This window comes from Sciurus vulgaris, assembly GCF_902686455.1.
Source record: "Sciurus vulgaris genome assembly, chromosome: 3".
NCBI lineage: Eukaryota > Metazoa > Chordata > Mammalia > Rodentia > Sciuridae > Sciurus > Sciurus vulgaris.
In genome coordinates this window covers 23,571,046-23,583,770 of record NC_136463.1, presented here as the reverse complement: position 1 = coordinate 23,583,770, position 12,725 = coordinate 23,571,046, and the positions used below count along the sequence as shown (strand labels likewise).

At 50.6% G+C, this 12,725-nt stretch overlaps 1 protein-coding gene across 6 annotated transcripts in view; it reads right to left on the bottom strand.

The window, feature by feature from the left end:
• Positions 1–61: 61 nt before the first annotated feature.
• MED24 (mediator complex subunit 24) overlaps positions 62–12,725 on the bottom strand; it is a 36,637-nt gene continuing 23,973 nt past the window's right edge. For 4 of the 6 annotated variants that reach the window (XM_079135238.1, XM_079135234.1, XM_079135233.1 and 1 more), the window contains exons 8-27: positions 12,069–12,180; positions 11,776–11,926; positions 11,370–11,483; positions 10,676–10,723; positions 10,162–10,244; positions 9,804–9,890; positions 9,132–9,243; positions 8,336–8,478; positions 7,863–7,900; positions 7,258–7,340; positions 6,397–6,575; positions 6,179–6,278; positions 5,710–5,885; positions 3,406–3,670; positions 2,951–3,132; positions 2,655–2,745; positions 2,196–2,295; positions 1,166–1,246; positions 668–816; positions 63–515 (exon numbers count right to left, since the gene is read on the bottom strand). In XM_079135238.1, the coding sequence (XP_078991364.1) occupies positions 399–515; positions 668–816; positions 1,166–1,246; positions 2,196–2,295; positions 2,655–2,745; positions 2,951–3,132; positions 3,406–3,670; positions 5,710–5,885; positions 6,179–6,278; positions 6,397–6,575; positions 7,258–7,340; positions 7,863–7,900; positions 8,336–8,478; positions 9,132–9,243; positions 9,804–9,890; positions 10,162–10,244; positions 10,676–10,723; positions 11,370–11,483; positions 11,776–11,926; positions 12,069–12,180 (2,411 nt within the window). In that variant the 3' untranslated portion in view covers positions 63–398. Of the gene's footprint in view, positions 516–667; positions 817–1,165; positions 1,247–2,195; positions 2,296–2,654; positions 2,746–2,950; positions 3,133–3,405; positions 3,671–5,709; positions 5,886–6,178; positions 6,279–6,396; positions 6,576–7,257; positions 7,341–7,862; positions 7,901–8,335; positions 8,479–9,131; positions 9,244–9,803; positions 9,891–10,161; positions 10,245–10,675; positions 10,724–11,369; positions 11,484–11,775; positions 11,927–12,068; positions 12,181–12,725 lie in introns of all 6 variants that reach the window. The other 2 variants (XM_079135237.1, XM_079135236.1) reach the window with 2 other exon arrangements.

The window sequence follows — 12,725 nt, the reverse complement described above, 5'->3', positions numbered from 1 at the left end:
CCAGGCAGCACAGGCACTTGGAGGCACTTAAAGGACCCATAAGGACTTTTATTTTACAAGTGAGTTTCCCCTCATTTATTACAAAAATATATTTATATACACATACATATCAATAAAGTTTCTCAGAGGTAAGTCTACTTCTGGTATGTGGGTGACCAGCTAGGGCTGGGGATCCAGGATGCTCATGCTCTTCAGGCATTGGCATAAGGGAGAGGAAATTACAAAAGAAACCAGGAGGTGTTTAGGAGTCAGGAGAGGAGCAAAAATCTGGAAACTTGACGAAGGGTTCTCATAGCATGTAGACTTGAGCAACGATGACTCATCTTCCTCACTGTTCCCATCCAAGGCTCTTGGGCTGGGACCATCCCAAGCCACTCACTGTGGCCACTCTAAGTCCCTCAGAGTGCAGCAATGGCTTTGGCAGCCACCTGGCGGCCCAGAGGCAGGCTGAGGTCTGTGATGGCCAGAACCACCTTGGGGCTGGACATGGCTGATACCTTCACCAGTTCTGAAACCTGTAAAGAAACATGGACAAACAGCTGCTCGCTGGTGTAGCTCACGCAGGTGTGACGTCCCAGGAGGAAGAAGGCCCTTCCCTCTCTGAGGGCTGGCCCCTGAACCCTGACCTTTAAGGCCTGCCACCACCTCATCTACACCTGGTACTCACAGTGGTGAAGGGCATGAACTGCAGGATGCTGCCTCGACTGCCTTGCTCCAGGCAGTCCACACACTCCTCCATGAACCACTGCACGAACTGGGTGTGGGGGCCAGCAGTGCGCGAACCCAGGATGGAGGAAATGAGCAGAAACAGGTTGGCTGTGCGGAGGGAGAGAGCAAGAGAATTCATGAGAGGATCTGAGAACAGGTCAGACTTGGGGAGAAGGTGGGACTGAAAAAGGAAAAGAAACAAGTGCTAGAAGTACTCCAAATGGGCATATCAAAGAGAGAAAGTAAAAAAGGAAAACAACAGGAGGAAGAGGGGCAAATGGGAGTTGGGGAGACAAGAGAGCTAGTAACTAGGGGAGATGGGAGGGGAGGGACGGGGACATGCAGTGAAGGGCGTGAGGGACCCTCTTCCAGATGACAAGGCCTCCTGGCCTCCCGTGAGGAAAGGGAGCTCTTTTCAGCTCAGCCCCCAGGTTCAGGCGCAGTTGGGAAGACTCACCCAGGACTCGGTTCAGAGGGTCCCGCATGTTGACTGTGTGGAGCTGAGAGGCCGAGAGGGAGCTATTCATGGACCGGTCAGCTGTGGGACAGAGCAGAGGGGGCACTGCACTCAAAACTGGCTCTCCTGGGGGCAGCCCTCAGCCGTCCTCTACCCACGGAGGGTCTTGTGTGTGCTGTGCTAAGGTCTTTAGACCAAGAGTCAAAGTAGAGCCCCAAATACAGGAGATGAGTGAGAAGAACTAACGAGCACCACCAGGGCCGATGCTGGCACTTCACATGGCTTACACCGCTAACCCTCTCAATGCCCATCTTACAAATGAGAAACTGAGACTCAGATTTGCAAAGTAACTTGCCACAGGTTTAAAGGTGGCAGACCCAGTATCTTTCAAGCCTGTGGTTGGTTCCCCAATGTCTAAAACGTCCCAAAGAAATTTCTAGGTTTAGGAGAAACCTCTGGGAACAGGAGAAATTAAACACCACTGAAGAAGCCACTGGCAGGAAGCCTCACAATGAGGGGAGGACAGTGAGAAGGTAATGACATCCAGGGAAGCGGGCTGGGGAGTGCTGCTCTTCAGGCAGGAGGAGCGGGAAGTAGCCTCAAGTCTCAGCCTGGGCCTGCTCCAGGCCACAGGGCATGTTTCAGGGGGAAGGAAGGAAGGCCAGAGCTGGTGAGTCAATGGCACAGGCTGTGCCGAGGTGGTGAACTCACTTGGTGCAGGGACACCCCTTAACCCTGTGCTGAGGCGGGCGGGGGAGGGGCAGCTGTGGAGCTGGGAGGACCTGGGGAAGAGAGCTTCTTCAGTAGCCAACAGCGACCTTGTCTACAGGGGTAAGCAACAGATCACCCCCTAGGGGACAAAATGACAAGCCCCTGCCACACACTGACCAGCCAGCACAGACGCAGGCGAGTGAGGCTGTAGCTGAGGCGCAGCGCTGAGGCCCATGGCAGGGATCAGAGCTGAGCAGCTTTCCCGGGGGAGTGAGTTCCCACACAAGGAGGGGCCCGTGCAGCCCTCCCACACACTCACTGGGACTCGAGAGGATGTTGGCGTCGTCCTCATTGGAGCTCAGCAGTCGCATCAGCTTTGATGGTTGCATGTCGTCCAAGGGAAAGAGGCTGATGTAATCCTGGAGAGCAAGAGTCACTAACACATACCTCTGAATCCTCCAGTTATCAGCAAAGAGGACTGAAGCTCAAGTCTGAGCCCACAGCCCTCCGTTGTATCAGCATTGCCAGCATACTGGTCCCTTGCCTCACCCCTACCACAGACCCAGTGAGCGTACAGGACCCTGGCCAAGGGCAGTTGGGGGCCCACCATAAGCCATCTCTCCAGTTCTCAACCAACCAGGCCCAGTCAGCTGAGGCAGAGGCAACGCCCATGTCTGACTCCCCCGCCCCTGCCAACTTCCTAAGAAGGCCTCTCTTACCAGCAAACACTCAGAAAATGTGAATAAACAAATTAATAAGTAAGCAGAGAGGCTCCTACCTCAATGTCTTCCCGGTGTCTCTTCTTTTGCCGGGAGGACGCCTGTCCCTTGTGGGAAGAGTAGGAACTCAGGGCACACCATACAGCTAGTCTGACAAAGGGTTCCAGGAAAAGGAGGTACAGTTAGAGAGGCCCAGAACAATGTATCTGTGTCCACACTGACCAAGCCCCTCCTGACAGGACTCGCCCACAGCACACAAGCTCCCAAGGTGGTACAGGTTGGGGTGCCTAACTTTTGGTGGGAGGGGCTGGAACCCAGGGTGTGGGAGCCAGGCAGGCTCTGAAGAGAATCCTACTTGGCCAGTGCAGTGCCGGGGGGGTCCATGAGGCTGTGCCACTTGGAGGAGTCAGTGAGCAAGCCAGGCAGGATGTGGCCCAGCAGGACCAGAGTCACTTGCTGCATGTCCAGACAAAAGATGGAGTAGAGGAGCTCCACTGCCCGCAGCGTGTGCTCCTTCCGCGTCTCCTTCAACAGCTCCTGATGGGCAGAGAGCCGGACTTCTGAGGAGCTGAGGGCCAGCTGCTCCTCAGCACCCTGCCGCTCCTGTAGGCTCACAGGGCAGGGGTAGGGTGCCACGGGTGCTACGTCCCCTTACCCCCATCCATACTCTGTATTCCCCGGAGGCTGCTCAGCTCACAGCAGCCTCTTACAGAGAATCCTGGCCAGCCAGGTTAGAGGCTGGGTCCAAGCCTGAGGACACCTGCCCGCCCCAGCCCATGTGTCCAGCCCACAGACACCCAGCCCAAGTACCTTAATCAGGTTGTTGCAGAACCAGTAGACACCTCCCATGTGCAGCAGGGTGTCAAAGATGTGGATGGAGCGGCTGTCCACCCAGCCCTTTTCCAGCACCTTGGCAAAGATGTCTGTCAATACCTCCTTGATAGGCCGCTTGGGGGGCAGCAGGTTCCAGTAGGGCATTGTGTCCACCCCGGTGGATGGGAACTTGATCTGAGTGGCTGTCTGCTGTAGCACATCTGCACACATGTGCTCCAGGATTGAGTTCATAATCACCACCCTGCAGGAGCCAGGAAGACACATGCAGGCCAGACTTTCCCTTGGACTTGGGTTATGGGGAATCAACATCACTCTGTGCTGGGGGAGGAGAAAACCCCACAACCCTAGAATTGGCTGGGCTCTCACCTGCTGAGCCTAAAGCCTAGTAAAGACAGCAGGCAAGTGCTGGATCCACAAGTGGATCTAGCAATGTATTTATATTTTCTCTAACCTCTCCCTCTTCAACACTCCCCATCCCCCAGGACTGGATCTTGCCAACTCTCTGAAATAAATAAATACAATCACTTCCCCCTGGGCTGAGTGCTTCGTTGGTGGGGGGGCATCCTCACCCAGCCTTGGCCTCCTCCCAAAGTAAACTGTCACTTCCAGGAGAGGGCCCAAGGGCTGCCCCACAGGAATCTTCCCGGCCCTGAGAGCTGGCAAGTACATGCATATATCTCAGATCCTGTTATGAGAAACTTCAGCTGTGTATATGACAGGGGTCTGAGTTCTAACTGTTCTGGGAATGCTGTGCAGCTCAGGGAAGGTCTATCACTTTCAGCTTTCAGAGTCACTTTTTTCACCCGCACAATGGAGCCACAGATTCTCACTGTTCCTTGCCCAACAGGTCTTAAGGTGCTTAGGATGGGTGACATCAGAGCTAATATTCCATGATTTGTTGAGGGAAAATGAGAGAAGAGGGGAAAAAAGAAGGGAGCAAGGGAAAGCAGGAGTGACTTCAGAGTCCCTTGAACCTCACGTCAGCCACGTCTCCACATCTCTCTTATAAAATATCCTCGACAGCTGCCTTGTGAGTTGTCACTAGACACATGTTCACAGCAGCAAGATGCAGAAGTAACCCAAGTGTCCACAGAGGGATGAATGGGTAACTAAGATACAGTATATACGTATAATGGGATATTACTCATTCTTAAAAAGGAAGGAGATCCTGTCACATGCTACAACATGGATGAATTTTGAGGAAATTATGCTGAGTGAAATAAGTTAGTTATGAAAAGGCAAATATTGCCTAACTCCAGATATGAGGTATCTAAAGTCATCAAGTTCACAGAGACAGAAAGTAGAATGGTGGTTGCCAGGGGCTAGAGGAGGGAAGTTGTTGTTGGGTACAACAGACGACAGTGGGAACAGAGTTTCAGATTTGCAAGATGAAAAACTTCTGTACTCTGTTGCACAACAATGTGCATAGACAATACTACTGAATCGTACACTTTTTAAAAAAATATTTTCTTAGTTGTCAATGGACCGTATTTTATTTATTTATATGTGGTGCTGAGAATTGAACTCAGTGCCTCACACACGCTAGGCAAGGACTCTACCACTGAGCCACAACCCCTGCTCCTCCAGCCCCTAAACATTGTTAAGATGGTCAATTTTCTGTTATTGGCTTCTTGTCACAGTTCAAAAAAAAAAAAAACCAAACAACTGACAGGTCAAGCACATGGAACCAGTATAACTGATTTCAACACAGCAGAAGTCACCAGGGAGGTCCTGCAAGAGTCAGGATATGACTGCAAATGGTTGCAAAGATCAGTTGGGGAGGGCTGTCAAATCCACAGATGGCTCATAGTTCCTCGAGAGCGACACAGTCAGATAAGCCCTTTGCTTTTCTACTCAGTCAGTTCTCTAGAACTTGAGCCCTCTGAGGGAATGAATTGAAGCTGTTTGGGGTCTCCATTTCTGAGGCACAGATGTGCTGGATTAAAACACTCCTGGCATAGAGATACACATTCAATGTTTGCTGAGTCAGCTAAATGAATGTGTGAATAAGAATGGGGGGGAGGGATAGGGAAGAACAAAAAAGAATGTGAGCAAGTCTACAGCCATGCTACCCTGAATTTGCCTGATCTCAGAAGCTAAATGGGGTCGGGTTGGCCAGTACTTGGATGGGAGGACGTGAGTGAGAACACAAGCAAGTGAGGGCATGAATGAGCAGCATATTTGGGAAGGTGAGAGAAGAGAAGGAGGTCGGTTACTATAGATGCTGACTTTTCACAACACACCTGCAGAGTTTGAGAAGGGCAGGGACAGGTTACTGACCTCTCATTGTAGAACTGCAGGGTATTCTCACTATACAATGGTCCTGCCAGCTGGCGGATCATCTGTAGTGACTTCTCACGCTCATCCAGCCCCAGCATCCGGACGTGGGCCACAAGCCAAGCCACAGCACACACAGCCAGACTGCATACCTTTCCCTTGATATTATCAGTGATTTTCTAAGGTGAGAGAAAAAGTGTGACTGGGGCTACTCTCTCCCCTTCCCTGGCCATCACTTCCCCTGGGCAGCTGGGTGCAGCAAGTATAGTCTTAGGTCACAATCTACACCTCTCTACCACAAGTTTGACTTTCCCAGAGCTACCTGGGTGAGAGGAAGTGGCTAAGACTACCATTCTAGGGCAGACTGAAACCAAACCATGAGCTCTGAATTAAAGGTATTCTAGTGCTTAGGAAATACAATAAGCTATCAATGTCTCAGGGAAGAGAAAAGCTCCTGGAAAGGCGGGGCTACCTGGATGGACTCGAAGGCCAGTACCCCATTCTCCCAGGCATTGAGGATTTCCAAGATGGCAGCTGAAATGCTGAGACAGGCTTCATGCCATTTCATCTGCCTATAGAGGGTTGGTGGTAGAAGGAAAATTGCCACAGGGGAATATGGATGAGCTTAGAAGAAAGGGTCTCAGCCCCACCCCCACCACTGCCCTCGGAGCAGGCACCCAAACCACTAACACCAGCTTCATCTCTGAGGAGTTGTTGAGCAGGGCCACCAAGGATTCCACTTTGGTGGAGTCAGGCCGGAAGCAGGGGTGGTCAGGGTTCAGGATCTTGCCCTCCTCAGGCATGCAGGTCTGCATCCAGGTCTCAAAGAAGGGTACTTCTGCTCCTGTGCTCGACTCTGACAGAATCACCTGGACAAGAGTGAAAGGAGAGGCACTAGCTAAGTGGGAAGGGTGAGCCTGGTAATGAATTTGTTTCCTGCCCCCTGTATTTCCTTCCCAGCCTGAAGAAGGTTGGGAGGGGCGGGTGTCCTGATCTCAAAGGATGCAGACAGGGCCTATGCTGCCACCTAGTGGCTGGTGTGACTGCAGCACTGAAGGATGTGGGGTGTGACTAGGGGCATCTATTGACTTCCCCCAGGGGTGGGCACCTGATTTCTGAGTCCAGTAACACCAACTGGCTTGGTGAGGAACGAACTGACCAAATTATATTGTTATACTTTATGTATGTGAGAAAACATAACAAATCCCACTATTATGTGTAATTACAATACACCAATAAAAAACTTAAAAAGAAACTGCAATATAATCCAGAATAACACTTTCTACCTCACACATAAACTAAAGCCCTAAGAGTTCAAAGAATTTGTCCAACATAATACAAATGCATTTTTCAGGTTTTAACAAAAATAACATTAAAGAAGCTATATTATCAATTAGTTGAATCAGAATAAAAATTCTGATCAATGGCAAACAAACCCCACCCCTCAAAGTGGCTGGAGACTTATGGGGTGGGGGAAGTTACTGACTGGTTGCTTCACCTTTGCCCTACCCACTTGTTATCCCCTAACCCACCTGCTCTCTTCTCACTCACCTCTGAGCCATAGGTCTGGGCCACATGGCACAGCATGAGGAAGGAGATATCAAAGAGCAAAGCACGAACTGAAGCTGTTTTGGCTGTGGAAAGGAGAAGAAGGCCAGCCCCTCAGCCCAGGGCAAAGACCCAAAGCCCGTGTCTGGATCAGGAGAACAGAACTGTGTTGTTGCTGCTTTGTTCTGTTTTAGTGGGGCTAGGCACTGAACCCAGCCAGGGTCCTGTGCATGCTAGGCAAACACTCTCCCACTAAGCCACATCACTAGCCCAGGATTTGTCTTAAGGAAGGTCAGGGACCATGTGGTTCCTTCAAAGCTTTAAGGCTCAGAATCCTTTTCTTGAGTCTCAATTAGAACATCATCCCTTCCTTGGAATCCTTGTGTATCCTCCAATACACAAACAAAGCATTAGGGGTGCAGGTGGGAGAAAAGCGAGGGGATGGTATTAGAAGATCTTGTTCCCAGCATCACCTTCACTCAAAGCTCCCCAAAGCTTTAGTCAGTCATGGCTCATAGGAGGGAACCCAGCCGCCACAGGAGGAGCAAAGGCAGCCCCTCCCTCCACACCCTCCTTACTGCCACTGAGGTCTTGCAAAGTTGACTTACTGCTCTCTCCACTGCCATGAGTGGTGAACTCATTCAAACTGTGGAAGAAATGGCCAGGGTAAGAACTGAGCAACAGCCAGGCACTGAGGGCTGCATGCTCAGAGAGGCAGTCACTAGAATCGATAGGTTAAGCTTAGAATGAACACAATCATGACAGAAAAAAAGAGTTATTTCTATTATTAAAAGATTTTTAAGGCCTAGTATAGCTCACTGAATGGAACAATGTTCAGTATTTCAAGTTCCAGGAAAACTCAAAAAGGCAACAGAACTATGGAGTTCTTTATTAATAACTGAGCAAGGAAGCTCTTTGAGTCAAAAGAACTGGCTCTTCTGTCACGGTCTCTGGCTAGGATGTCCTGCTCTGGCCTGTGCATCTCAAGGGAGACCCAGACCCAGGTGCCACACTCCTACTCTGCTTCTTCCTCCCTTTAGAATGTCCTCCCCTCCAAGGTCAAGGGCTCAATCCTCCTCACTTGATGAATTTTCGGGCAAAGGATTTAAGCTTCCCAGTGGCAGCAGCAGCAGCCAGCAACAAGTCCAGGCTCTTTCCAGACAGCATGTGTCCCAGGACCCCCAGCAGCCCCTCTGGGGACTTGGAATGGTCTGCATCCATCGTCTGTGGACAGGACAGGAAGTCAAGTCCTGAAGAATACTGAAGACCCCCCCAGATACACCCAGGCACATTTCCTCTCTTCATATGTCTCCAATAGCTGGCATACCACACTCTGCAATTTAATCTTTCTGCCTCCAAGCTAGAAACCTTTCCCAGAATCTAACCCTGCTCACAATCCATCCCTCCCAACTATACTCTCATGATGGTGGGGGGACAGATCAGGTCACTCCTGGGAGCTTGACTATTGTGTCCTTGTCCCCATCCCCACAGTACTAAGGATTGAACCCAGAGGTGTTTTACCACCAAGTTACTTCCCAGTTCTTTTTATTTTTTATTTTGAGCAGGGTCCTACTAAGTTGCTGAGACTGGCCTTGAACTTGTAATTCTACTGCCTCAGTCTCCCAAGTCACTGGGATCCCAGGCCTGCACCCTTGCATCTGGCTACTATGTCCTTGTGAGATGGCATCTGTGAAACACCTATAGGCGAAGCTTGCAGTGGTAACTGCCCTTGCCTTCCCCCTTTCTAAACTTCTAAAGTAACTATGACTGGAAGTCAGACAAGAGAGGTTCATGAGACCCGTTTATTTATTTGAAAACGGAGGAAAACTGGAAGGAAGAAAGAGAAGACCCTGGTGGCAAGGGAAGGGTGCACTCACCTTGAGAATGTTTGTGACAGTGGGCTCTGCTCGGAGGATGAGCCCAGGATTCGGTTGGATGTTGGCATTTTCTGATGACTTCTGCTGGGGTGCATGCTCCCGATCTGCTGAGCTATGGCCATGACCAGTTGGCAAGAGTAGGAGACAGGAAGCAAGAGAAATTCTTGATACACTTCCTAGTCCAAGCTCAGAAGCAGAGGCACAGAGGAGATGGGAAACAGAAATTTTTGGGACCTGGGGTGTAGCTCAGTAGTATATCGTCTGCCTTGTACGTACAAGGTCCTGGGTTCTATCCTCAGCACCGCCAAAAGAAAAGAAAAAAACAACTTTGGGGCTGGGGTGACATTTATGAAAGGGTATTCGATATTGCAATCACTTCAATTTGTTATGAGTCATTATATCTATTTTCATTTAAGATTTGAATTTGAAAATTTGAAATTTTTCTTTGATCACAAAAGAGGGTGAGTTGAAGAGCAGCAATTGAGAGTATAAATACTCTGGGCTGAAGTCAGCATCTTCTCTGCCCCCCTAGTTCCCTGTGCTACAAGGTATGGTGCCAGTCACCTGCAACCCAGTGTTCAAACAGAAGAAGGAAAGGTACCAGCAGTCAGTCTGGCATGAGAGAGGGATGTCATGGGGCCCTTGAGGCAGCCCAAATGGACTCGCACTTACCGCTTGGCCACAAGATTGGCGAAATTGGTTTCAGACAGAAGGCCCTGCTTATTGCATTCTTGGAGGAGGAAGTTTGTACAGTCACAGCTGTGAGGGAAAACAAATGAGGGAAATGGGCACAGAGCTGGGGCTTTTGAGGAAGGGGTTCCTGCCCTATCTCTTCCCTCCTTCAGAATGAAGACAATTTGGAGTGCCCAAGGAAGGCAGAGGGACTGTGGGTACTTGACAAAAATAGGGCTACAGCCTCCTGCCCCTACCAACAATGAAACAGAATCCCCTGAAATTTATCTGGCATGGAGAGCAAGGGAAGGGCCCAGGCATCCTCTAGCAGCACAGAGGTAAGCAGAGGAGTTCGTACTTGCAGCGCTGGTCAGCTTTGTCCAACAAGGGAGTGAGCTTCAGCAGGAACTCAAAAGCACAGTTGACATCCTCAGTGAAGTCCTGCAAAGAGTCAGAAACTTCCACTGGATTCCAGGTCCTCCATGTCTCCTGCAGCCTACAGTGCAGGCTCACAAGGACACCATGCTGGGTATGACAGCCTCAAATAGGCTGTGCCCACCACTATCCCCAGTAGCTGGGTGGGGAAATGTTGAAGGTATCACTGTTTCCCATGTGTCCACTCTGGCCCAACCATTGTGGGCAACCTTGCTGATGCAGGGACCAGACTGAGACGCCTCCCGTCTAGAACCTGGGTGTGTGTGCAAGGATGCACACAGGTGCTTCAGCACGTCCATGGGATTCTAGGCTTCTCCCCAGCACAAAACACTCTACTGCCCAGCCAGGGTCTAAAGGACCCTCCTCTTGCCCTTATTTCTCTGGGGAAGAAATACCCTTAGCTGCTCCCATCTTCCCATCTCATTTCTCCAACTCACCTTGTCCCCATGACAGTATTTCTTCAACTTCACCAAAACCTGTGGAATCTAAGGAGTGAGATGGGAAGAAAAAAAGGAAAATCAATTTCTTTTCTCTTTCACCCACCACTGAAGGCCCCCCATTCCCTGCCCTGGACACAGTGACAGGAACATTAATGCCCTGATATGAAAGCACTCTTAAAGATCCGTCTGGGGCTGGGGATATAGCTCAGTTGGCAGAGCGCTTGCCTCACAAGCACAAAGCCCTGGGTTCAATCCTCAGCACCACAGAAAAAAAAAGAAAAAGACCCATGTTCAAGTCCATGGGCACCCAAGCACCTGATTCCCCTCAGCAAAAAGGACCTGGGGATCGCTCACTTCTGCTGACTCAACAAAGAAATGCTATTTGCAAAGTGGAACCCAAGTTTCAAGAGGGATCAGGACTGCTTTCTCTGACTCTTTCAGCCGCCCTGCACTGTGACCAATGACAACCTAAACAGCACCTCGTGGCAAGAAAAAAACAGAGTCCTGTCAAGTGGGCTAAAAACAGGCCCAGAACTTTCAGAGAAAATAATCAACTGGAACTTGTGCTGGGGACTTAGCAGTCTGGGTCAGATGCTAGCAGGAGGCACACAGCACAAAGATCCAGCATTTCATTGCTTCTCCTATAGATCTATCCCTAGACTGGATTCTGTTACTCGGCTGTCTCAGGTACCTTGAGGTAGGTGAAAGCTGTCCACTTGAGCTCCTCCGTGCCCTCAGGGGACTCAATAAGTCCCACAAAGCAGGCTTTCCAGATCTCCAGGACAAAAAGTGGGGTGGGAATATGCTGTAGAAGATCCAAGGGTAAAGTATAAGATTGGGTGCCCTGTACCTTTGTTCTTCTGCAGGCTCTGGGGATGAGGCTGGATCGGTGACTGCACAGAAGGGCCACTCCCCAGTTCTAGTGCTGAGAACAAGGGACCTAAGGTTAAATGATAGGTCTGTGCCTGTCTGGCATTCATGTAGCATCAGGGACCAAGAGAAAACCTATTCCTTCCATGAAAATCAGAAGAATCCTCCCTCCTTCCCCAGAGGGCCAGCTCAGCTTAGGAAAAGGGGAGCTACTCAGCCTCTCCCACCTGCATGCGCTTCACCATCATCAGCTGCTCCACCAGGGGCTGCGTCTCACCAGTCAGGTTCATGGTGCCCTCGAGCAAGACCACCGCGTGCACAGTGGGAAAGCCAGTCTTGTGCAGCTGTTCTGAGTGCACAGACAGCATGGTGGGGATGCTGAGGGGAACAGACACACGGTGGTGTTGGGGACTGAAGGTGAGAGCAAGAGGACAGACAGACCGGGTACCACAGCTTCCCATGACACCCCAGGGTACTTCCTCTCCCTCCCTTCACCACCTTCACCCTGGAAGTTGGGTACCTCCTAATGAGTGTGCCACACTGTTCAGCCTGGCTCCGGAGCTGGGGGTTGCTGAGATTGGCCAGGATCTCCCCAAGCTTCAAGAGAGAATGCTCAATGGCAGTCCAGGAGGCTGGCAGAGAAAAAGAAATGCAGAAACATGATGGGAAACAAAGGAGAAGTAGAGACTGCTCTCAAACTCCTCAATTATGGCACTTCCTGGGCCCACAAAACCACACAGGGAGGCTTTCCCTGAGGATGACATAAAGGTCTGGGCCATGAGGGCAGCATGCACTAGAAGGGAGTGAGCACCAAAGGCCAGAGCCCCTTAAAACCATTCCCAAGTCCTGACTTCCTGGGGCCACACACAACTGACTTTATATACCAGGCAGGCACATGTAGGCAGTGAAAGAGAAAAGTGAGGAGGCTAGAGTCCAGAGGCACAAAGAGGAGAGTGACCACAAATTGCATCAGAAGCAGCCAATTAGAAAGGCCAGCCTCGTAGTGGCCATCACCTCCACTGTGGGCAAGCTGGGATCCTACACGCTACCCACCCTTCATCTGGGCTAGGCGATTGGGGCTCTCCCCTTCTAAAATGCCTCAGCTATACATCCTTCATGGCTCTGTTCCCTGAACAACTTGCCCAACTGGTCTAACCCACCAGCCTCTCTCCTAAAT